The 27215-nt window shown below is 38.5% G+C and overlaps 1 protein-coding gene across 9 annotated transcripts in view; it reads left to right on the top strand.

The window, feature by feature from the left end:
* The window catches only part of LOC117417366 (rho guanine nucleotide exchange factor 4-like), a 230484-nt gene extending 204253 nt beyond the window's left edge, over nt 1-26231 (top strand). For 7 of the 9 annotated variants that reach the window (XM_059034599.1, XM_059034594.1, XM_059034596.1 and 4 more), the window contains 10 exons: nt 10674-10853; nt 10999-11193; nt 11280-11459; nt 12047-12279; nt 14074-14203; nt 14862-14993; nt 15470-15713; nt 19405-19482; nt 20749-20984; nt 21920-22056. In XM_059034599.1, the coding sequence (XP_058890582.1) occupies nt 10674-10853; nt 10999-11193; nt 11280-11459; nt 12047-12279; nt 14074-14203; nt 14862-14993; nt 15470-15713; nt 19405-19482; nt 20749-20978 (1602 nt within the window). In that variant the 3' untranslated portion in view covers nt 20979-20984; nt 21920-22056. Of the gene's footprint in view, nt 1-3818; nt 6447-10673; nt 10854-10998; nt 11194-11279; nt 11460-12046; nt 12280-14073; nt 14204-14861; nt 14994-15469; nt 15714-19404; nt 19483-20748; nt 20985-21919 lie in introns of those variants that run through there. The other 2 variants (XM_059034601.1, XM_034029481.3) reach the window with 2 other exon arrangements.
* Nucleotides 26232-27215: the final 984 nt, after the last annotated feature.

The following is a 27215-nucleotide window of genomic DNA, read 5'->3' as shown; positions in this document are numbered from 1 at the left end:
ATTTTTGATGAGTTTTAATTTGCTGAAACTCCTTTCTCCTGAGGCATTTGAGACTGGAAAAGTCAATAACAGTTGCAATGCAATGACAGCATTTGGAAACACAGGGCACAGTGATCAGGAGACAATGAACTGCAGAATATCCAAAGGTGAAAGGTGATCATGTAACATCATTGCCAGTGTTTTAAGTTCCTGAAATATTTCTAACCCAGACAGGTCCTGAGCTTCACAATTATTATTATTATTATTTATTTCTTAGCAGACGCCCTTATCCAGGGCGACTTACAATTGTAAGCAAATACATTTCAAGTGTTACAATACAAGTAATACAAAAAGAGCAAGAATACAATAACTTTTGTTCAAGCAAGGTACAAGTGTGACAAACCACAATTCAATAATACAGCAGATAATAGTGATAGTTACATCAGGATATGATTAAATAGTGATAGTTACATCAGGATGTGATTAAATACAAAGTACTACAGGTTAAACACTTGGCAGATTACAGTATTCTGAAGTACAGGATTAAATGCAGTAAAATAGGGGGCAGATAAGAGCAAAATAAAGCACATTTACATGAAGGGTGATAGTGTCCCAGGATACAAACAGAGGAGTTCTACAGGTGCTCTTTGAAGAGGTGAGTCTTAAGGAGTTGCCGGAATGTGGTCAATCTGAGAAGTCCCTGCACTGCTTCTTAAACTCTTCAGTGTCAGCAGCATTTTTTTTTTTATATCAAATGGTTAGTAGTCATTTTTGCAGGAAATTGAATCTTGTTTCAATTTCAGCCAGCACAGTTTCAAGCAGGGGTTTGGAAAAGGTCTGCTCAAACTCACTCCTAGGGTCAGGGTATAGTGCTGCAGCAGCAGCTTTGTGGCAGAAAGCTTCTTGGCAGTTTTGGTCTGAGCACTTTCTTGTTCTTTTGCGGACTCTGTGAACAGGATATTCTATTGGAATATCTAGTTCTTTGCAAACTTCTGCAGGTTGGGTTTCAGACTTTACAGGTCAATCGAGAGAGTAAGCTTGAAAATCTGAAAAACAATTTAAACCAAAGAAATCACACTGTATTTTTTGATTGCAAAGCAATGCTAACTGTGTCAATTTGTGACAAAATTTCATGCCAGATTGTTAAAGAAACAACACATATTTATATGGAAATTTGAGCATTCAAAGACTGTGCCTCTGATAGGCTTCAGTATCAAGAATGTTACTGTGCAAAAGCTGCTCAAAAGCTTCATTAAGCTATGGAAACTGGAACACAATTGCTCTAACTGAATCAAGACACGCACTCCAGCGCGTTTCACAGAGCCCCTTCAGTGTAAGGTTTGTCAGTGCTGCTTCACAACTCATAAATTCTCTGCTCTTCATATTAGCACCGTTGTCATAACATTGGCCACGGAGATTACAGATCGAAAACCCAAAACTACTGAGGCATTCTAACACAACACTAGCAAGCCCTTTCCCAATTGTGTCTGTGACATGCAAAAATTCCAGAAAACTTACTTTTGACTTCTTTGTTAGTTTCGTCAATGTAAAAGCTGTCCCTGTTTAGAAATGTCCGGTGTATAGTCCACAATCAAGCTTAAGTACTTTGCTTTCTTCACTTTTTCAGTTATAATAATCAGCATGTCATCAGCCAAAAGACATTGAAACTTGTTTTGCATGTCTTTGCTCAAATAATGTGCATTTGTTTTCTCACTAACCCATCACAAGTGTTCCTTTAAAACTGGGTCGTACTTGGAAATCGGTTCAAGCACCGGCAGAAAAATGCCGTTGTGCTCCATAAAAACACTGTCAGAGGATCCGCGAAAGGGTAGATTGTTTTTCGCTAGCCATCTTATTACTTCTAACAATCGATTCAGAACCTGATGCCACATTTCCTTTTCCGACTCTGTTTTTGATCATTTCTTTATCAATCGTCACATCTGTCTTCAGTGCTAACTTCAATTCCTTCCATTTACAGTAACTGTTAATGTGACTGGTGGAAATTTCATGTGAATGTAAAGACCCATCAGTGCCAGACATATTCTTCCAGTCTCTAAATCCCTTCCGACTACAGAAATTTGACTTCTCGTCACATTCAAACAACAAGCATCAAAAGAACAGCAATGAATCAGATGATTTTGCAAGTCTCTTTTTACTGTTGATCCGTTGCTTAACTACCGATTTATAGTGAACTGAAGAGAATCGCCTTTTAGTACCGTCAGGGTATTCAGTAGTTGGAAAATCCCTGTTTAACATATCCGATCCCTGCTGTTGCTTGGGCCCTCACAACTGCTTGACATCACAAAGAATGCGTAATTCTCTCCGGCCATTCCGCAGGATCTTCACTGAGCTCTGGCTGCGGTTCGGAGAGTTCAAAATCATACTGTGGATCACCAGGGTGAGTTTCGACACCCACTTGTTCAGTTGTTGTCTGTGACAGGGTGCTCGTGTCACGTGTGTGGGTAACCGCTGCTTTAGCAATACAGAGAGTCATGGCACCAGACTGCTAACTGGCTCCAATGTTATCACCACATTATTATAACTATAATTTGTCATTATTACCATCACCATTATTATCACTATAATTTACTATTATCATTTATTGCTATTTACATTACCATCACCATAAGTATCACTATAATTTACAGTGCCAAGAAGAGGTTTGTGAACCCCAATGATAATTATGGAAATTCCATAGTTTCACCATGATCTCCTTCTTGAATCAAAACCTTAAATATCCAATAGGGTTTATATTAACCAAATCCATGTCTTTTGAAACAAAATGATGTATGAATTAGACAAACAATGAGTAATTAAGATTCAGAGTATGTGAAAAGTAAGTGAACCCCTAGTTTTATCAGCTCAATTAAGGGGATAATTTGAATCGGGTGTTTGAATAATTAGGTAGATCTTCAGGGGTGAGTTTGGGAGGCCCCACCCTATATAAAGATCAGAAACTCTGTGAGTTTGGTCTTCACCGTACAGGTGTGTGGAAACACGTTATGCCACGATCAAAATAAATCTCTGAGGACCTCAGAAAAACAGTTATTGATGCTCATCGGTCTAGAAAGGGTTACACAACCATTTCTAAGGATTTGGGGCTCCACCAATCCACTGTCAGACAGAAATGGAGAAAGTTCAAGACCACAGTCACTCTACCCAGGAGCAGTTGTCCTACCAAAATCTCTCCAAGAACAAAACGGAAAATCATCAAGGAAGTCACAAAGAACCCCAGAGTAACATCCAAGGATCTGCAGGCCACTCTCGCCTTGGCTAATGTGAGTTTTCATGACTCAACTATCAGAAAAAGACTGAACAAGAATGGTGTTCATGGAAGGATAGGATAGTAACGCACAGAGGACACATACAGCAAGCTGTACAAAAGGCAAAATAAAACACAGTACAAAAACTATACCACACAGGGCGAGTGCTAACCTTATAAATGAGGCATCCCGCTCCAGGATCCGCCTACACTACGTAACCCTCTCTATACATTACTTGGGATCACTATCCCCTAAATTAACCTACTTATGAGCTGGTATTCATACAATGACTCCTGCTTCTTCATACGGCCTTGGCTGGTCATTGCCTTCACGAGCACCGCTTGCAGTTTCAGGGTTGCAGAGCTGTCGTTCCTGCAGAGCAGACACTCTCTCCTCCTGAGTATACGCAGCTCCCCTCTGTAATAATAAATCCTGCGCGCCTATGCTGGCGTTTCAACTCCACCTCCCACGTCTCTCTGTATTGCCTAAGCAGCAGTTACCCACACACGTGACACGAGCGCCCTGTCACATTGTCAAAACAATTTCAGGTTTGTTCTGAAGCTCAGTGTCAATCGTGTCAGTCTCTCCAGGCGCTTGTGTTTTGCTTGCTGTAGCTTTTTTTTCAGTGGTCTCAATGCCAGTAGGCTAGAAAAAACGTTTAATTTGCAACTGAGCTTTAAATTCCTTCAGATTTTCTTCTCTTGTTTTTTCCTTCCGTTTCTGGTAGCCAGATTTTTGTTTCTTTTTCTGGGGTTCACGAGACGCGGCAGATTCAGATTCCATTTTGAGCAGTAGTCAAAATGTTCTATTTTTTCCCCTCTAATAGCTTAAACCCACGAGAGTCATCATTAAGGTTATCGTCCAATCAAATTACACCTGACTCTTTCCGCACCAATAGGGACTAAGCAGCTGCAGAACTAACAGAAAGAAAATAACATAAAGACACTAACAAAGAGGCAGAAAAATGTTGCGTTTATGGTTTTGAAAAGCAATGGTTTATTCAGTAACATTTTTTTTAAATCACATATTTCCTCCACACATTATCCTCTGGTGGGCCTCTCATAACGTTAAGGCCCCCCAGCAACTGCCCGTGTTACCCGGGTGCTGACGCCAGCCCTGCAATTCAAACACAGTGGGGATGCATCTACTGGCATTGAGTGCAGGGCAATCAGGTGAGAGCTGAGTTTTAAAACTGAGGATGGTACATACATACTCTAAATATTGAGGACAAGCCCCAGTCTTGAGTTTTTCTATTGTACTGCATGGGAAGTTATTACATATTACACAGGAGGAAGAGGTCTGCTTTCTAAGTTGAAATTGTTGATATGCATTTCTATGCATAAAATCACAGTTCTAAATCATATTATTGTTGAATGTATGAAGACAAGGTAGTGGTTATGTGTGATCAGGTAAGAGTTAAGTGAGAAACATACTAACCGGTTGCATGAGTGGGTGCACTAGCCGTTAGCGCTGGAGCAAACCTTGATATTTCTGTTGAGGGTTCTAAAATTGTAATAGTAATTGCACAGATTTATGAAAGAAATTCTGCTGGTATTTCATAGCTTTTTTGTGAATCCTGCGTGGGGAGATTTGTGATACTTTGTTTGTCAGGGTTACATATGAGTAGTGGCCAGTGTATCAGGAATTTAAAACAACCCTTGTTTCGGTATATTATTATAATTTGAGCAGTCAGGCCAAAATATGCTCTTAACTATACTCTAGTTTAGGAGTATTGTAAGAAACTCATTCATTTTACAGTAGAATTTTAATAATGAAATGTCTGGAACAAAGGCTTTTTCTTAATTAGATCCACCTCCTTTACCACAATCACCAAATGCTTTTCCTCTTCCTTATAAAGCTAAAAAGTTAATAAAACACTGAATATTGTTCATTTTTAGGTTTTTTAAAGCAATGAGATGCCCCTACAGTGGCCTGAAATGTGCACATTGACATAGGACTGGGCTGTAAGGACCAAGGTTACAGATCTTGACAGTCAGTTTCAAAATGAGATATGTACTTTGATGTGAATTGATAATGAGTTGATTATTACTCCAGAACCATTTGAACACATCGAATCAGTAACAGTTGTCGCTGCCCAGGGTGGTTCTACATCCTACTGACAGTGTTACTGCAGGGGGTTCTAATGTATGTACAACACTTGTATATTGAACAATGCAACTGATACCTCTATTAAAGAAGTGACAGACAATCAAGGGTCACTTGGCTGTGACTCCAATTCCAACAATCTGTAAATCCTATTACCAAGTACTAATTCAGATCAGACATAGAGCAGCCAACAAAAGATATCTCTGGACGTACCACTCTATGGGCTCAGCCGGGAAAAATGAATCTAGGAAAGACATGATTTTATTTTATTTTTTTAATTAATTAATTAATTAATTAATTAACCTTCAAAAAAGAATTGCCAGAAAAATGCACAGGCAGCACAGCTTGAATCAGCCTTGCCAATAAATAGCTCTCCACAGCCAGACACAAAGCTTTTAAGATCTGTTATAATTTATCCTCCTGCTGGCTTCCCCCTCTGTGCTCTCCTGCGTTGCTAGGGCTAGCCTGGTGACACCGGTATCCAGGATACGATGTCGAACACAGCTGTCTGATTGGCTGGAAGGAAACGCTGTGGAGCTAGATAGAGGGATGTGCTGGATAAGCATTCTCCACCATTTTTGTTTGGTTCTTTAAAAAAAAAAAAAAAAAAGCATTTTACTCAAAAAAGAAACAAAATCCTTTCCAGCAGAGCATTAGGAAACTGAGAGAGAGAGAGAGAGAGAGAGAGAAAGAGAGAGAGAGAGAGAGAGAGAGCACTAATTAAGAGATACTGAAACAGATAGACCTCTCCTCCTAACAGAAAGGGATTCGCGACAGGCATAGATCCCACAGGAGCTCACTCATCTCACAGAGGCAGCGGCAGTTCTTGATCATTTTGCACCCACGGGGGGGTAGTTGAGAAAGCATGGCTCGGGGATCGGACAGAGCAAGGCAGAGGTTGAGCTTGAAGAATGCTTTCCTGCGCTGTAACCTGAACCCAGACACTCAGAAGGTAGTGGTCTTTGTGATCATGGTGCTGCTGGTCCTCATCAATGTGGTGCTGATGTTTCTACTGGCCTTCCACTAAACTACACCTGGACTGCAGTTTTCTGTTTTGGTGCATGGATGGGAGTCTGGACCTGGGAATTAGGACTGCAGGTACAGTACTGGAAACAGCTGGTTACAACTGCTTTGGTGGATGTCAGTCATTAGTCTGCACTGCACAGCAGGCTGCCCCTGGGGCCGTCACCTCAATAAAGGTAATTTTAGGAAAGTGGGTTAGGAGAATTACAGCTATAGGATTGCCTATGCTCCGGTACCAGCCATAGAATAGCAAGGGATGTTCTGGAGCCTTCTTGTTGAATTAAAGGGATATCAGTTTAACAGAAATTGCAGCAGCTGTGGGGCTGTAAAGCAACCAAGATTGAACCTGAAAAAAAATGTACAAGGAGAAGTTTCTTTTTAATAATGGAAAAAGGTTAGCAGCATTTGGTGAGTTATTGAATTTAGTGCATTGATACAGGGAAGTGGCAGGGAGGCTAATGTGTGCCTATGTGGCTGTGTTCAGCTTGTTATGGAGGTTGCTCTAAGCAATCAGGTTGCATGTGATTCACAGCTGCTTGCATGTGAGCCAGGATATTTGCCTGATAAAATAATCAAGCAGAAACCTCACTATAAAATGTAGATAAGATTGTTCACCCTCGATGAGACTAAACACGTCCCTGTTATTGTTGTTCATTATAATAATCATTTTAGATTTAATTTAATCCTAACTGATACAGACAGAGAAAAAAGACAACAATTCAATTGCAAAGAGATTTAAACAGCCACAAATGCCATTTTACCTGATTTTACCTTCAACTCAGTAGGCTTCACCAGTGCCACATACTTTCAACTATTTAAACTGTTTGGTTTTACATTTATGGGTGTTGCACCCCATAATATAGGCAAAGCAGAAACATAAGGACTTTCCAGTGTGTCTTTAATTTGAAAAAGGATCTCCAATCACAGTGCAATGGTCTTGTACTAAGGTGCAAAAGTAGCACAAGGGTAGTTAAAATCGAACAAGAATGTTACCACACATTTTGTCACAGCAGTGTAGACCAATTCACAGTGTAGTCTATTGCCGTCCCATTGTATCAAAGTCTGCTTCCATTTCAGAATCACTACGCAATATTTCTTCCTAATCCATTGTGTTGCCATGTGCAAATGTTCTACTAGGTTTCTGCAGGGTATAAAAATAGTATTACAATTGTATTCCAATGGTGTTATTAGGGTCCCCATTATTTTTTCCCCTGACAATGTGACAGGGTGCTCGTGTCACGTGTGTTGGTAAACGCTGCTAAGGCAATACAGAGAGACACGTGAGGTGGAGTTGAAACGCCAGCACAGGCGCGCAGGATTTATTATTACAGAGGGGAGTTGCGTAAACTCAGGAGGAGAGAGCGTCCGCTCTGCAGGAACAACAGCTACGCAACCCTGAAACTGCAAGCGGTGCTTGTGAAGGCAATGCCCAGCCAAGGCCGTATGAAGCAGCAGGAGTCGTCATATGAATACCGGCTCATAAGTAGGTTAGTTTAGGGGATAGTGATCCCAAGTAATGTATCGCCAGGGTTACATAGTGTAGCAGGTTCTTGGAGCGGGATGCCTCGTTATAAGGCTAGCGCTTGCCCTGTGTGGCGCCTTTTATTTGTAGTTTTTGTAATAGACTGTATTCTTGGTATTTTCTGAAATCTGCCCCCTAAATTCTCAGCTGCAGCCTCAATACTGTACATCTTGGAGCTGCTTTACAACTACTGGCATATTGTGCTATATTAATGAAAGATATTGTATTTAAAACACAAGTGAAAAAATAAATCAGGTTCTCAGTTTAATTAATAATGCTGTGTCTGTTTGCTCTTGTTAGATCAGCTACCAGCTCATTACAAGCTTCTTTGAGGGCTGAAACTCTGCAAAAGTGACTCCCTTTTAAAAAAATGTGGATACCCCCGTCTGAACAGTATTTCCTCAACCTGCTAGACAAACACATTACAATATATATATATATATATATATATATATATATATATATATATATATATATATATATATAGAGTGGCCAGGTAGTAATAAGGTTAAGACTCAACTCTTTATTTTAGGCCTCCAGTGGACTCGGAACAGAAATAACCAGCTGCCAGTTTAACCACCTATTACCACAGATTGGGAACTCATGTGTATGTTTTCCTAAGTTAATTAGACCTCCTTTGTAGAACCAATGCATGCACATGCAGAGGGTCTTCATAACTGTATAGTTGCACACAGTAACTGAAAGGTTAGGGTACTGTGTTTTAAAGACAACATCTTTCATTAGTATAGCACAATATGCCAGTAGTTGTAAAGCAGCTCCAAGATGTACAGTATCAGGGTACAGCTGAGAATTTTACATTCATATTTTTTACTCAAGTTTTGAATCTCACTAAATACTCCAGCTTGCTTTGTTTTGGGAAAATGTGTACAGTATATACAAAGACTTCATTGTAATAATGTACTGAAGATAAATGGAAAGTAATAGGGGCTGCTTTTTAGTATGAAGCAAAACATTCATATTAATACGAAAAATAAAATGTTAAAGACAAGGATAACAAAGTTTGGCTTTGGGAGTTCTTCAGGCGATACACAAGGAAAACACACAGGGTAAGTGAGGAAGATGACTTCAGAAGGTCAAACTGATACGCTGTTCTGTCTCATAAATCTGTAACATTCTGTAAAATGTGCTTATACTTGGCATTTCAAGAGAACAATGCTATACATTTTAATGTGGCTTCAATCATATTTAAAGGGAAGAGTCAACCTGATTAGTTCTCAGAGGTGAATGCCCTTTGATACATTTAATTGATGGTCCTTGATGGAACTTGTGGATACAGTAAATGACTAAAACATCTTAACAGTCTTTTACGATAAGGTACTACTAGGTAGCGCTGTGTACTGTTCCTTCTGTACTGGTGAAGCCAGCAGTCATGCTCAAAGCGGTGGATTCAAACAAAACAGCTTTATTTTTCTTTTGTTCACATCCTATATGCATTTATTGAATCTTAAAGTGTTACAGAACACCATGCAAAGTTTACAAGAAATGTTCTGTATTTTGTTACCTTTGCTGTATCCTGTGTTGTCCGTATGCTGCCGTATATTGCCGAGTCTTGACGTTTTTAAACACACATCATAGCGCATAAATCAACTGGGCAATATATTTCTCATAATTTACTTGGAAGCATTCGCCAGGATAAAGAAAAAAAAAATCTTCTAATCCCTTCTGCAACAAAGCTGGTTTTCTGTTCCCACAATACACCCCTCATTTCAAACAGCACCAGCATTGTTGACAAAGTTGAAAATAAGTTATTTCCAGGGTTTTCTTTACTTTTGAGTGAATAAAAAAAACTATTAGGAATGTGTTCCAAAAAATTTAATAAATGCTGTGATATGGACAATACAGGACACAGCAAAGGTAAAGTAATGTGTTTCTTGTAAGCACTCCAGGGGTTCTCTAACACTTCAACACAATTGTATAACACACACATAATCTACTCCTTTAGTACTTGAGACTGTCTATCAATCTGAAGTAGCATATTCATTACTGGCAGTGGTTAAGTAGTACCAATGGCTATTAAATAATATCTAAGTATTTTAAGTAGGAAATTGACCAGCGATACTAATAAGCACTAGTAGGTGAATTACATGTTTTAAAAATGTTTTTCATGTGATATAGAGCCCTTTCACAAAGCTTTTTTAGATATATCTTGAGTAATTTATTATTACTATTTTTGGATCCATTTTTTTTTGGGGGGGGGGGGGGCGACGACGTGACCTTCCAGTCTCAACACTCGATTTATGGCTCTTATTTCAATCATGTTAAAAGTGAACCGAAACCCTGACTGATAATCTTGGCCTTTAACAGATTTCCACAAACAGTGATCCCAGCATTCAAGTTTAGTGTTGCTTAGCAACATCATTTAGCAGTGTTACAACGTTCTTTATTCTTTGTTAAGGTTGGTAGATTGAGTTTTTATATATTCACAAGTATTAATTGGAGAGTAAAAGTAAAACAAATAAGAAACAAAAGGATCTCAATGACTCAATGACTTGAGATTAGAAACTTCTGCAAGGTAACCTTCAATGCTGGACAAGACACACCTCTGTCCACGCTGACAATGTTCTGAATGCTATGCATTGTGGATTTTAAGGCTATTCTCTATTTATTTTATTTTTTTGTTAGTGTACATCTGTATTCGCAATACATTTTGCTGTTTATTGTAAATACACTGTAGGGCTATGCAGATTTTGCTGAAATTAACTTTTGGAGAGTAAATAGTAAGAGTACTCATACATAGCTGATGTTGATGTGTCCACCAGTTAATCAGTGATGGCAGTACAGTGTATGCAGAGGCCCTGTGGGACCACGTCACCATGGATGACCAGGAGCTGGGGTTTAAGGCAGGGGACGTCATTGAAGTAGTGGATGCTACCAACAAGGAGTGGTGGTGGGGAAGGATCCTGGACAGCGAGGGCTGGTTCCCAGCCAGCTTTGTTCGGGTAAGGACTGTCTTTAGCTTTATCTACATATACAGGAACCTGACCTTATGAATGTCACTTTTTGACATATTATCAAGATCAGTTGATCAGGCTTAGAATTATAGAGGAAACACCATAAGCATTCGTATTCGCATTGCTTGTACAGCTGCGTGTTAACCAGGATGAACCTATGGAGGAATATTTAGCCAAACTGGAGGATGGAAAGGCAGAAGATTCCAGCAGCTCAGTACGCCGACACGGACCTGGGTTTCCCAGCAAGGACCAGATGAGGACCAATGTCATCAATGAGATCATGAGCACGGAGAAGGACTACATGAAACACTTGAAGGACATCTGTGAGGTGAGCATTCTCCCTTACAGCATGGCCCTTTTACATTCCTAATCTCACCAGAGCTCCATATCTTAGTGTCGCCACTTCTTCCTTAGGGTTATATTAAACAGTGTCGGAAGCGAACAGACATGTTTACAGAGGAGCAGCTGTGTATCATCTTCGGGAACATCGATGAAATCTACAGGACTCAGAAGAAATTCCTGAAAGGCTTGGAGAAGAGGTTTAACAAAGAGAACCCACACTTGAGTGAAATCGGATTCTGTTTCTTAGAGCATGTAAGTGTCTGAAAAGGGCATCTGGACTCTGTGCTGAAAAGGCTGCTTAGCTTAACAATTGCAAAAGATTTTAAGAATATGTAGCTCCCAATTAAATGTCCTTTATTTATCTATCTATCTATCTATCTATCTATCTATCTATCTATCTATCTATCTATCTATCTATCTATCTATCTATCTATCTATCTATATATCTATCTATCTATCTGTATTGTCCCCTAGCCTATTTATGATGTTTGTAATCATTGTGGGAGTTTCTTATTGCAATTACTCAACTACTTTTGTTTCTGATAAGTCAGTGTTTAGGGGCTTTCACTTGAGTTCAGGGGCTCCTCTTCAGCTCTAGTTCCCTATGATAGATACAGTATATGTTACACAGGCATCTAATCTAGTGCCATCTAGTGATCTGTCACTTTAGGATAAAAAAAAGAAAATGTATTTTGAAGCTGTGTACTCTTTAACAGTTCTGAAACCATAACTAGAATTATTTGACCCAGCTACATATTTAGTTTACATGTGTACTCTGTCAGCCATAAGCATGCTTTCTCCCCTTTGAGAGATCTATCCTTCCTTCTCCTCCTTCACAGCAAACAGATTTCCAGATCTACTCGGAATATTGTAACAACCACCCCAATGCCTGTGTGGAGCTCTCCAAGCTCATGAAGGTCAACAAGTACGTGTTCTTCTTCGAGGCGTGCCGGCTGCTTCAGAAGATGATTGATATCTCTCTGGACGGCTTCCTGCTCACTCCAGTGCAGAAGATCTGCAAGTACCCACTGCAGCTGGCTGAGCTGCTCAAATACACCAACCCCCAACACAGGTGAGATGCACAGCCCAGTGCACTGCTTTGAGTCTCACTTTTGAAGAGCATTTTGATCTTCTGATTTTGCCAGTTGGATTGTACAGCTGTTCTGGGCCAAAGTCTGTGAAGATGACAGCAACTATATTTGGCGCTTACAGTCTTATTATCATGCAAGGGTTACATTGTAGTATATCCCCTTCAGTCACTGTGTGCACAATTCTACCATGTTAAGTTTCCTATCAATGCATCTACAGTATTTTATACTGCATATAGGTTGTTTTCAAAGTTATGGCAAGGAAACACAAACTGTTTTAAATTTTTTTTTTTTTTTTAATTATAAACAAAAATTGTAACCAAAGTAGTTATACAGATGCAAACATTAACTACGACTACTACTACTACTACTACTACTACTATTAATAATAATAATAATAATAATAATAATAATAATAATAATAATAATAATAATAATACATGGTTCATTATTAAAAGTTTATTATAGCAAAACAGAATTGTGGAGATTTATCAAGATTTTTAAGACAATTTGCACCATTTCTTGGAAATGAATTTAAAAGTATTAATGTAACAAACAACATTTCTTGTGTTCACATCCTCTTCAGATACCTAAAACAGTATACTGTATATACAAAATATATTTTAAAGGAGCTAGACTGATGTCTGAAGAGGATATAGTGAAAACATGCAAAAAGTATCCTGTACATCGTAATGTACTCCAAATAGTCTTTCTCAGAATGTGTGATTGCTTTTAAAAATAAAGCTAACATTTACTGAAAGCATTTGGCGTTGCTAAGGTTCTTCTGACAGCAGGTCAATGCAATGGCTCAATCTCACATCGACTGTTAGTTTCCGTTTCAACTGTGTTTTATGTTTGCACTGCTTGTGATATACTGTCAAAACCCCAGTGTGGAAAGGCTGTGTAAGTATTAATTAACTACTGAATCAGACAGCTGGCAGCATGATAGTACCTTAGGCTACCAGACTCCTTGGGGGCAATATGATTGCTTCAGGTTTAATGCTTGTTTTCTTCCCCTTTGCATTCCCCAAAGCCAAAGTCATTTTCTAAAAAATGTTGACAAGGACATTATGACTCACACTTGCACACATACCCTTTAAGAGAATTATAGTCTCTCTACCGTTGAAATATAATTAATTTTGGATGCTGATGCAATGGCTAAGCCAACTAATTTAATTTTAAAAAATGCATTATTCTTGTTGTTTAGATTCCCTTTGTATTTTCTTTTTCAGCCATCATATCCTGGTGACTTTTTAAAACTTAAAGCACCCTTTTGCCCTCAATAGAGCTCTCAGAATCCTGTCTAACCTTTTGGTACATCCAGTATACCCGTGTGTAACCATTAACCTGCCCCCTCTGCAGCCCTCTTTGTTTCTAGTCGATATACTGTCAGAAATAAATCCATAAGAAATACCAGCGTTGCTTTTCTTATATCCACCCGATGTATTTTAAGGTTAGACGTGATTCTCAGAGCTATATTGACATGAAGAATACTTAAGTTAAGATATTGTATACCAATACCAACTTACTTAAATTAAATTCGCTATCCTCTCGTGTATTTAACCTCTAATACCCCTTGGAGGGGTGAATTGTACTCTCAAGTGAAATGACCACCCCTCCCCTGTGTTAAGACAGCAGTTTAATAGACAAAATGTATGGGGTATAAAATTCAAAATGTGATGTTTAGATTAGTGCAACAGCAAGAATCAAACCAGACAAGTGATACAAGTCAAAAGTGGAGGATGATGACACAAATGTCTGCCTTTGTTTTACTGCAGGGATTACAAAGATGTGGAGGCTGCCTTAAACGCCATGAAGAATGTCGCCAGGCTGATTAACGAGAGAAAGCGACGCCTGGAGAACATTGATAAAATTGCCCAATGGCAAAGTTCAATAGAGGACTGGGAGGTAATAGGACAGTCTGTTCTAAAATTTCATTACATACAAACATGCACACAGCAACTGTCAATATCGGATACAGTACATGGTTAAGATTGGTATAACTGCTCTAGAAGTTTCCTTAATGCTGAATTCTTAGGAATAAGTACTATATTCATCTTCTCAACCATCTTAAATGCAACAGGTTGCACTGTTAATGTATGCTGCAAAAAAACTGCTGCCATGCACCTCTATATCTGGAGTTGTATTCTGCTGCTCTAAAGGGGGATCTAACCATTTTATTGTTAGCTTTTCCTTTGGTACTGATCGTTATATCAAAGAAAATATATTTCTAAATATCTCGCACACCTTATTTTATACATATCAACATCAAAACGTCTTCTCTGAGTAAGGCTCTAGCAAAGACATTTTTGTGAGTAATAAAATCCACGATGGGCAAGCTGATGAGGATAAGGTTGGAAACATGTTGAGGTACTTAAATTCCCTTCCGCAAGTCCAGCCACATCTCAAACAGCATAGCCATACAGATCTTCCATATTTCAGAATACCACAGAGACAAACGACTTTAGAAACATCAACTTCTGAGTTTTGCAGTGGAAATCTCAGGTGATTATTTCACAACTTCTCACAACCCATATTTATACCCCCCCCCCCCCCCCCCCCCCAGGGTGAAGACTTGTTAAGCAAAAGTTCAGAGCTGATTTACTCTGGAGAAATGGCCAAAATCTCCCAGCCTCAAGCCAAGAGCCAGCAGCGCATGTTCTTCTTGTTTGACCACCAGCTTGTCTTCTGCAAGAAGGTAAGGATGCACACGGGAGAGGGTGAGATGAGCCAAAATAAGAAGCCCACACCGGTGATGCATTTATATCAATTTAAATCATTTATATCAATTTAAATCATGTCTTTTTGTTTTACCAGCAAATTCTCTATATTATTTTCTGTATACACAAACTTTTCTAACCTATTTCCTTATTAGTTTCCTTTGCATATTTGAACCTCAGTAGTCTGATTTGACCTGGAGTCTGAAATCGGAAATTAATTAGCAGATTTTGTTCTTCTTCTTTAAGAGTTCAGTGCAAAGCAAGAAATGAAAACTACTCAAAATAATAATCTGCCACTGGCGCAAGCTTTGCAAGATTATTTATTAATTAGCATTTTTTCATTTGTTTTACTTATCAAGGTAATATTTGTATGGTAAACTCCTGTAAAATAAACTGATGAAAAACATTGAAAGGCTACAAGTACTGTGGGCACTAACCCCACTCCGCTCTGCAGGACCTGCTGCGCCGGGACATGCTTTACTACAAAGGCCGAATAGACATGGATGACATGGAAGTGCTGGACGTGGATGACGGGAAGGACAAGGATTTCAATGTGAGTGTGAAGAACGCCTTCAAGCTGCGCAGCCTGCTCTGTGACGAGGTCCACCTGCTCTGTGCCAAGAAGCCGGAGCACAAGCAGCGCTGGCTCCGCGCCTTCGACGACGAGAGGAGACAAGTGCAGCACGACAGGGAGACAGGTGAGCTTTTCCCCTTCACAAAGAGCACTTTTAATAGCCAGCGTGGAGAAGTATTGAATTGGGGACATAATAAGATCCTATGTCAGTATGTACTCAATTCTGTGTTTACTTTTACGATATTCTTCTTTATCAGATATTGTTAAGTCCAATTTGTTTACATAGCCCAAAAGGACAGCAGCATCCATACATTTGGAATACTGCTTGTCACTATGGCAACCTATTATTAAAAATATAAGCAAGCATGTTTTTGGCAAGGGTATATTTAAGTTTGGGCAGCAATTGAATAATGCAGCTGGCATCCTTAGAATCTAGAATTCCAGAGAGCTATATTTGGCAGCTTTCCATTGTACATCTGTTATCAAAATAAAACTATGTATGCCTCAACTAACATTTTAAATGCTATTTCTTGTTTATTTGGCTTTACAGTAACCACATTTGGCAGCTATCCATTTAAATCCCAGTTATTACAACCTTATCAGTTTGGAACTGAATTTGTATAAATTGAAAATGGTCAACTGGATTTATACTACATTAACTGGCAAAAAAAAACAACAGAATGATCTAGAATCTAAGAATTTAAAGGTGCAGGGAGGTTTTGTGGGAGCTCTGATCTGTTTAAATGCCAGATTAATCCTATACCACTGATATGAAACTGCTGAAGTAAATAAAACAGTACTACTTAACCTGAGATATAAATATCTTTGCGAGAAATATGCCTCACAAATACTGTAGACAGTTATTACAGCAGAGTTTCATATAGGAACTTTTTTGTCCCTTGAGCAAATTCTTCATACATGCTCAGGCACTTATCTCCAGATGCAATAGTACTTAGTTAACCTTAAGCAACTGTTTTTGGTTATGCATCCAAGCCCAGGAGCACATTTTTTGTTTGGCAACATGGGAAAATTGAGTTATACAATTGCATGTACATTAAATGCAGAAATAAGACTGAGCGTCACAGTAAATAATGACTTTATTCACTCAACACTGCAACACTTTTTTAGTACACAGATTGAAGTATGCAAAAGTGTACACTTCCATTCGCTGTATACAGTAGGTCTCAAATGTGCAGTTTTGAAACAAAACATTTTAATTTTAACACATGCTATCGGGTACTACATTAGTACTACATTACTACAAAAAAATCTCTAAAAAAATCTCTGTTTTGCCAGCTATGCTTTCAGGTAGTGTTACACTTCCTTGGTCATTTCACTGGGAGAGTTAAATGATCCCCACCCCTATTGACTGACATGGATAACAAGCTTTAACCTGGGATACACTGCTGAGATGAAATGACCTAGGAAGTGAAGCAGTAATAGACTTCCTGAGAGTAAAGGCATGTAGCCCAGTCTTTCTGTAGCCCAGTCTAGTACCAGATATGTTTAAAAATGAAAATATATGTTTACTAAACGTGTTTCTGTCAAAACTGCACATTTTAATAGTGTTATAGTATTATTATTATTATTAGTTTATTTAGCAGACGCCTTTATCCAAGGCAACTTACAGAGACTAGGGTGTATGAACTATGCATCAGCTGCAGAGTCACTTACAACTACGTTTCACCCTAAAGACGGAGCACAAAGAGGTTAAGTGACTTGCTCAGGGTCACAATATGAGTTAGTGGCTGAGGTGGGATTTGAACTGGGGACCTCCTGGTTATAAGCCCATTTCTTTAACCACTGGACCACACAGTATAAGCATGGGAAAGAATCGTGAACTTCAAAATTACTATGAATTACTAGTAAACAATTTGCAATGGACCTAAATACTGAAATTTATATTGGCAGTCCATACAGCTTTATGATAAGCTGAAAACCCCAAGTTTATTATGAAAGCAAACAGTGAGCAATTGCATTGCAGTCTCAAAGGGCATTACTGTCAACACACTGGTCCAATTAAAAAGATGTATTCCTGCACTTCCATAGTCTGCATTTTTATGTGCACAGTGGTCTTTATTGTCTATTTGATTTAGATGCAGCACCATCACTGACAGCTATTCATTTTGAAAAACTGCATTCTCTATGTGGGTGCTGCTGTGACTCAAGTTACTGCCCTTGTGCTACCATTACCCCTTAACCCAGAACCACTGCATTGCTGCTGAAGATGAGATGGATTTGTCCAGAACAGCATGTCCATATAGTATACTGTACAAATACAGTGCAGCAAATGTGATTGTTGTTGTGGGTGACACCTGTTATAGGATCTGCTGAATATGTAAATAAAATATAGCGTTCAAGACCACAGATCTCATCATTTTCCACTTCTCATCTGAAGAAGAGATCTTGGTCATTGTGAAAGCTAGTGTATTTTATATTCATATTCACATGATGCTATTAATAAAATGTATCACCAAAAGTGAACTTGCAAACTATAAATAGATTAGTGTCTGTAGCAGTCTGTCTCTGCTGATAAAATAACAACGAGCAATCGTAATCCCTCTTCCCACCAGGCATTGGTGTTGTGACCTATTCCCTCATGTGATTTACTATCGCAGCCTAATCCAGCTGCTCTGAGATTACAGTGTATTATTTTCCGAGCTCGAGAAACCATATGAGACAGCATCACAGCCATGTAAGAAGTATTAGAACTGCAGGTATAAATCTCACAATCTGATAGTTTCTTTCATGTTTCATTCTCCTTGTGTTAGCTAAAGCATCCTACTGAATGAAAAGTGAAAGAGCTTTGTGTTGTATTTCTACACAATTAAATTATTTCTCTACAGTTTGTGTTGAATTACTATAATTACTTTGTGTGGTCCATTGTAAGCTTAAAAAGTTTGTAATTTCCTTCTTATAGAAAAGTGAACATTGTGGGCCTGATTTTCCACTGTAGGCGTGTGTGGAAGGGTGGTGGGCAATTCACTGACACAGAGGAGACAGAACTTTATTTGTAATGCCAGTCCAGTGCATACAAGTGCTCAAAAATAATAATGAAAACAAAAGGCACAAAGGGAAAATAAAACACAGTAATATAACTACAAAGTAAAGGTGCTGCACTCGGCAGTGTTACCCCTACCGTCGCTATCCGCACATCCCGGGTCTCCGTCCTACGCTCACCCGTTCCCTCAACCTGTTCATACTGTTCAGGGTTCTGCCAAGTTTTTCCCCGCTACTAAAAATTCCTTTTCTTTTTTTCTTTTTAATTAATTTGTTGTTGTGCTCGTTCTTCTCCGGCCGTGCTCGGTCCAGCAGCAGAGCTTCCGCCAGCTGGCTTGTTTCGTCTTAGAGGGGCAGGCTGAGGGAACAACAGAGCGTTATCTTATAGGGTCAGCAATCCCCCAAGGCCCGCCTCTCAGCAACTCAGAGAGAGGGAAAGTCACCTCTCTGTGTCACTGCCATGACTGACAGACGGATCTACAAGGCTGCTGCCCCCTTCCTGCAGTACTACGCATGCACCAGACAGTCAGCACAGATCTCCCCTGTTACAGCGTGCAATTCAATTAGTATGGAAACCACAATATGCCTAAAATTTGCCCACAGGGGAAAATATGATATTAAAGTCGTTTTTTGCAGGTTGTCTCCCGGAATCCCAAAGAAGTTTTCCGAAAATGAATTAGAATAGTATCTCTTAATATCCACCCAAAGTGTAAGGAAGTAGTTTATAAAAATACAAAATGTGTCGCTTTAAGTTGGTCTCAGTTAGGCTGCCTCTCACACAAACGTCTGACACATTGTTTACTGTTTGCTTGAAGGTTTTGCCATAACGGAGGTCCAAAAGAAACAGGCCATGCAGAATGCATGCAAGACCCACCCAGCAGGAAAGCCTAAAGGTAGGTGCTGTTAAAAAAAAAAAAAAAAAAAAAAAAAACATATTGAAGAGAGAGTAGGTGAGTTTACACCATCGTTCCGGAATCTTTCCGATAAGATTCTAGGACAGTCTGTACAGGAACGGTGCGTTTACACATGCTTGAAACAGCGGGGTATACTTCTCACAGGAGCAGACTGAGTATGCATACTTTGAGGGGGAATGAAAAAAAATGATGCTGACGCCCTGATGTAGTGACGACATAAATGAGCGCCACCATTTGAAAATATCTCCAGTGTAAGCACTGGATCTCAAGCATATTATAAATACTTTATATAAAAAATATAGAAATGCATTACACTTAAGTTTTTTAGATGCTACGAGATGGAGTTGGAGTTTAAATTTGTTCCCGCTTTCAATTCCAATGCTTAAATGAAAAGGCAGCACTGTGATGACGTTGCAGTGCCTGCTGGGTATTTTCTGTAATCTTTCCAGAATACGTCGTCAGCGAGTTTACACTGACAAAAAGTGACCGGAATCCGTCCTTTCCTCAGTCCGGAATACAAACTCAGTATCTGAGAGGATAAGAGGATGGATTCCGGAACATGCTCAGTAGCGTTTACACTAACAAAAAGTGACCGGAATCCGTCGTCTTATCCTCTCGATCTGGAATATTTGTGCCAGTGTAAATGCACCTAATGAATGGGGCATTAATGCATTAACATTTCCCCTCTAAAGGTTTTCAAATACAAGTGAAATATTTCTCTATCTATGTCAATGGGCAATCGTCTGCAGCAGAAAAAAAAGGAAAACCGAACTATATGTAGGGCATGCCTGAGGAACAAACTCCAATGGCTACTCCTGCTCAGTCTTCACTGCTGCCAGCCAGCATCCTTCACAAGAACCAAAACAACACCCTCAATTACGCTAAGAACTATTGTGTAAACGATTGTGAATTTGAAATTATGGATTTTAAAATGATTAATTTATTTTAGTTAAGATGAAATGTAATTTTTCTTCCTTCATATTTCTTTTGTAATTAAGGTGTTTTACATGATAGTTATTAACGTAATTGAAAACTAAAGTGTTGAGAAGAATTGAAATATGTATGTTATGTCAAACTGTCATGTACTCTAAGGGTAGCCATCTCCATTTCAGTACTTTCCTATTTATGCACATATTTTCTGTCCTTCTTTTTTTCCCTTCTGTACCTCTTGTGCATATGTCTGTCTGTTGGTCTATCTGCCCCCCCCCCCCCCCCCCCACACACACACACACTTGTGTCACAAAGACATCCAGCATTTGCTCGGCAGTGGCTCCTCTCTCTCCCAGTCCTCCTCCTGCATTCATGAGCCTGCGTCCCCCCAGCCCAAGCCCCCTCCTTCTCCCGCTGCCATTCCCAAGACCCCCCGGATGACCCAAAAACGGCTGCTGCTGCAGAAGGGGGTCTGTGTGACCCCCAGGGCCCTGCGCAGGGCCATGTCCTGGATGTCCTCTCAAGGAAAAGACCTCTTTCATTAGAGCCGGGTAAAGTTACATGTGTGAGCTCATCCCAGATACTGGCCTAACCAAATGATACATGTCGGAGCCTTGAAATTACTTACCTGTGTTTGTCCCATTGGTTACCAGCTCCATGTATTTTGATATGTTTTGGTTTATTGATTGCCCTCATAAAAGTTTCCCATAATAAAGCATAATAACGAATAGTGCAAGCATAAGTAAGAATTGTATAGGCCACAGAGATATGGTAAAGTATACTAAGAAATATGTCAAAGTTTTAAAAGGGTAAAAACTGCTATAAACAGTAAAACTGAAGTAAATGCAGAAAGAATAAAGGTAGACGTTTTTGTGTTACCAACTGAAGAAATATCCAAATGAAAATAAATAAATACATACATTGAATTTAGCCAAAGAAAGAGGTTTAACACCCTGGCACTGCAATGGTTGCATCAACTTGATTTAGAAACACCTGCCTTCAATCTGCATCCCTTTTAGGTTTAAATAAATTTGGATTTAAAAGAAATTGGGTTTTATAACCCTGTTTGAATTGCGGTTTTTGCTATTGTCTCATGTCTTGCTTTAACAAGTATAACATCTAAGTGGCTGTTAACACTAGTGTCAGCCCGTCAAAGCCTTTTAGAAATAATGAAAAAAAACATCACAGGTATAGACAGGTAATGAAACTGAACTCCATTGGATTACTGCCCAAACAAACAAAGATTTATTTTTTCTGTAATGTCTTTTTAACAAAATGTACCTCACCTTAACCTTAAAGCTAAGTGCTCAATGTCTTGAGCTTATTTTGTATGGTAAATTACATAAAGCCACCAATATTGGACACACTCAGAACAAACATCAAGGACGAGGACAAAAAGTGGTATATGCCACTACACAGTCTAGGGGAACAGGTATCAGCACACAATCTTCTAACACTCTGTTTGTATTATTTTTGTGGGTTCCAGCTGTCACCAGGCCTTACTACGACTTCCTTCTGCGCCAGAAGCACTCAACCCTGCCAGCCGCCCTCCCCCAGCAGCAGGTCTTCATGCTGGCCGAGCCCAAGCGCAAGCCCTCCAACTTCTGGCAGAACATTGGGAGACTGACACCCTTTAAGAAATGAAAGGGAGGGAGCTCCGCACCTGTGCCTGTATTGAAGCCCCACCGCTCCCCTTTTCATTGTATTGGTCCTCGACAAAGCACTTTAGAGGTTGGTTACAATCAGACTGAGCACTTGCTCCCAGACAGTATTCCTATGATGGAGGTCATGTTACTACTACTACTACTACTACTACTACGTTCTATTTATTTTAAAAACCTTGACTGAAGAAAGAACTGGTTTTCAGTGTTTTTTTTTTGTTTGTTTTTTAATGAATGCCAACTGTTAGAAGTGCCAGGTAGCTTGTTGGCTGTGCATAGCATGTTAGCTCTGGAGAGAAAACATCTCTGTGTAGTACGGAGACATTGGTTTTTATTTTGTATTTCTTTGGAGAGAACACAGTCAACATTTTCTTTGAACACATTTTCTTTGTCATTTCCTGATATTCTTACATGCCTGGATTTCTAAGAGTTCATTACGGAATTGTCTGTAGATTATTCTATAGATTGACATCATGGGCCCTTTCATAATAAATGGAAGAAAAGAAGAAAAAAACAAAAACACCGAGAAGAATTGCATTTCAGATAATTGTGTTTCCTTTATATATAGATTGAAGGGATTTACCATACAATAGGAGATGAAATGGATCTTTCAATGGTAAAGTACTGTATATTTATAAATTGAATCTGCCAATTTAAAAAAAAAAGATTCCAAGAACATATTTAGGAAGTGAGATATTTTATAGTTTAACAAAAGCATGTGCCTAAACTGTATTACAAAAATACAGAAACTGTTTTGTTTTATTTAACATGCCACTTTGTTTCAACTAGGCCAGACTAGCTCAAGTAGTCACTCGTCAACTCTACAGCTATTTGGAGTCCATATCTTCTTCTGATTATGAGTCTATGCACTTCTCTGACCACCTCTTCTCAATATCATTTTTGGGGGTTATTTTTCAACAGAGGCAAAAGGACTATAGGCTGCCTGAGGGTGTCATTGTACAGTATATCTTTCAGTTTTGATTAACAAGAAACAACTTCAGCATAAAAACATATTTTATATGAATTGTCTTGTTCATTTAAATGTAAATGATTTTTGCTTTAGTCTGAAGCCACAACACCATAGAGCAGCCCGATCCTCCCTTCTGGTCTGCACTAAGGGCAATTGTTTTCTTTGATTTCCTAAAGATTAAACGTGTTAAAAGGTTTAATCTTTAATAAATCTGAGTAGCCAATCAGACTTTTTCAATGACTGCAAGATGTACTTGTGTATAAGACTACATGTCTACAGCATTTCATTATATATGGAAAAGAAATACTGAATATGAAATTGATTGGCCTACACTGTACACTAAGACGTTATTTGGCCTGTATATTTTTTACAACAGTTGCGGAAAAATTCTAAATGTTTACTGTTGAAACTCTGAATATTTCTAGTCTGCAGCAAGAGTATCTTTATATTTGAAGCTTTAATTAAAGACATGCTGTGAAAGGCTGAAAGGCACACACTATCTGGAACAGAGAAAGCTAGAGGACTGTCAAACCTCTGTACCAACATGGAGGTTGGATGTTAAGAACATAACAAATGATAAAACAAAGCATGGAATATTATACCAAAGCTATTTAGGGGAGGCTATATGATGGGAAGGTTGAGATTATTTCACATTTCCATACTGTAAATTAGCTTTTATAATAGCAGCACTATTGTTCCCTGCAGGAGTCTCACAGCTCAGGATTGTGAAGCACCTGGTAAATATCATGAAATGCTTGTGTGAGATGCTTTCCGTACATATAGCTGCAAACTGGGTTGGAGTGTCAAAGCAGAGACAAGGTGGTACATGCAATTGTGGAGCTGCATTGATTTACTGGACATCGCATTTAAAAACAGCGTTAATAGGCCATTCCAGGCTGCAAGGAAAAGAAGCTCCAGCTACAGTCTGGCCTCCTGATAAGCATATATACTGTATAATAAATCCCTTTTGGTGAGTAATGCACCTTAAGGGTTTTACATCCTGTTACTGCAGCAAACCTTAAAAATAGCCTGAATCCGCTTTTACTTAAAAATATTTGCACAGCTGTATAACGCCAGCTAAATACAAAATCCTTACTGATTAATCCTTTATTCACAGCAAGATCTACAAGTTTTTAAATGTACTGTACTGCCCTCTACCGGAATAAAACATCCACTCCATTAATTTTGAGTTCAGAGCATATAAGAATGGGATTTATACTAAACTGCTACAGTGCATGTGCCAAAATATGCTGGATTTCTAGCAGTACTGGAGATAAAATTAATTTGTTCATGTGGGCTGTTCCATTCTTACAGTGACTCTTGATCCAAACATGTTGTTTGCAGTTCTGAGTAATCTGCAGAGATATTCCATTTTTTATTGATATAATAACACTAAGAGTCTCTCTATCCACACAAGGACCAGGATTTGGGTCAGTTTGTAACAGTAGTATCAGTAATCCTAGTCAGTTGAGCTTTTTTTTGCTAAACTGCAGTAGAGCTCAAAGAATGTGACAGGTCCACTGAACATCAAAATTACAAATGTATACACCAGTAGAACAGTATCTAAAAATCAACACATTTGAAATGGACAACTTCAACTCAAGTACTAGGGCACGAATTGGGTAATCAGCCAAGCCTGTAGAAAGTCAAGGCGATTACGACACTGTACCTAACGGGTGGTATACTGTATTTGGTGCCAAAGAAGGTAACAATGTATATGCAGATGTTTATACACACATACTGTGCTGCATATACATAATTACAAAGCAAGATATTATTGGGGGAATACATTAGTATAAAACTAAGCTTAAAAGAGGATAACAATATTCCAAAATCCCGCCAAACTCCAAATTCAGAAAATATGTGTGTGTAATATTTGTCCTGTGTTACCAGTAACAGCCAGTTAAATTCCATTAGCATACAGTATATGATCTTGTCTTACAGATGGCTTGTCATTTTTCTGAATGCCACATTTTGTTACTGTGCCATTCAGTAAAGCAAGACCATGTTAGATGACCAGGGCTGGGACGATGGTGTCAATTCTATGCAACAGGAACCCTGAAAATTGCCATGTTGTCGCCTTAAGATGGCACTAAAAATGGAATGACTCACATGTAAAGTCATTTTCAAATGTGTTGTTTGCTGGTAATATAACATTACTAAAGTTCACACAAGTTATTCTCAAAAATATAATGTTCTGAATTCTGAAACTTGGTTCATTTCATATAGATGGTTTCCTGCATACAATGTTCAGTAACCTTTCTGTTTTTATGACTATATGCAAAAAGGAACCAATTGTACAAATATAATTTCTCAACTGTCCAAATATTAATCTGTGAGACATGCCAAGCTGCCTGAAGCAAATGTTATCATCAAACTGGTTAGTAACTGAGCCTAGTCTTAGTTTTGTATCTGGTGGTCAATAGCCCCCTAGAGAGTAATATATCGTGACTAAGATAATGGCCATTATTTGTGGAAAAGACATTATAATAAAACACTTTGGAATGCTGCAGTAATTCAACAGGGAACCTGCATAATTTAAGCATGAAAGCATTTGAACTTAATCTGGGCTTGAATTATGTAAGAAATAATAGCTCTGCTGAAGATATAGCATTGCAGCCCTATAGTTCCATTACCGTGTCTATAGACAATGACATGCCTATAGCATTGCTGTAATTTTGATTGTGTTCAGGCCTTACAATATTCACAAAAGGTGTGTGAAAATGCTAGACTTATTACTTGGTGGTAATATCTCATATAAACAAGTAAAAACATTAAAATGCAATTGATTTGCCTACTTATACTTTCTCATGTAACATATTCAGGAATTATGCACTCAAACCATGAAACAAGTAATGTTACTAATGCATTTTGCATAAACGATTTAGAAAACTAAGATCCAGACATGTAATATTTCTGTATATATATATATTTTTTTTCTGAAACAGTTTAGCTCTAATTTTGTGGGAGAATGCCAGTGACAATGCTTCCTGCACTGTTTTATATTTCAGCGTGAGCTAGGCACTTGTGATATGTAAGTGTAGTTTGTTTAAAAACAATAATTCTACAGATTTCAGTGTTTGTATATGATATATTTGTATGTGATGGTTGTTTACATACTGTATGCACTCAAACCATGGGAAATAAAACAGTTTCAATGGATTTCATCTCCCTAGTCTGGTGAGTTATAATATTACACTATAAAAGATCCTACAACATGGTCTACAGAATTTAAATTGAAGAAAACACTGCAAAGATCTCCTATAAAACAATTTACAAGGTAAATAAATAGACTAAAGAAATGAGTAAATGCACAAACACAATTATTTTTACATTCCAGTTCTATAACTGTTTTTTTTTTTTTACTTAAAGTGACAACTTCTGTCATGGGGAGTAAATTAGAATTCCTACCTTGAGTTTCTTGATAGATTATTCATTATGGCAACTAGTTTCTTATGGAAGCAAGGCTGGATTAGTTTGGAACTGTGAAATCAGGAAGGACATACTTTTACATGGACTGGAATGTAACATGCCCTGGACTGTGTTAAAATCTGCAGAACTAAGTATCCTTGAATATTTAAATCCAACTGAACTGGTTGTGCAACTGACTTATTCAAAATAAGCAAAAGCCCTGCTCCCTAATTTTGGGGGTGGGTGGTATTATTAGGCCATACTGGTATTTTGGTGTTAGTAATTATTTATTATTAATCTATTTATTTTGGGGGATTGTAGGCCTATTATAATCAAGCCAATCAATCAATCCTTTTTTTATATAAAGTTCTGGCCTTTTTTTCTTAATACTGAACTGCGCTCTTTGGCACCCTGTTCTTGCATCCCTAATCAGTTATTAAAATACAGTCTGTGTTACTCGTCTCAGTAACAATAAACTCTTACAGGGACACGGCAATTAAGGTCCTGGTTATGGAACTAGCAATTCAGCTCTGTTACATTGGTTTCAGGTGGCATTTTCATAAAATGTATTTTGTGATCTTCCCCTTGCACTTTAACCACACCACACAAACATACTAAGAATATTTAAGACTAGAAAACAGCCTTTATCATGCAAGCTATAAGCCATTAACATGTATGCACAGTACAGTGGGGTCATGTAGACTGTCCGCTTGCTGTGTAGAACAGTGGATTCCACTTAC

Source organism: Acipenser ruthenus, chromosome 12 (genome assembly GCF_902713425.1).
Source record: "Acipenser ruthenus chromosome 12, fAciRut3.2 maternal haplotype, whole genome shotgun sequence".
Lineage (NCBI taxonomy): Eukaryota > Metazoa > Chordata > Actinopteri > Acipenseriformes > Acipenseridae > Acipenser > Acipenser ruthenus.
Note: the sequence above shows the minus strand (reverse complement) of the source record. Positions and strands in the feature narration are given on the sequence as shown.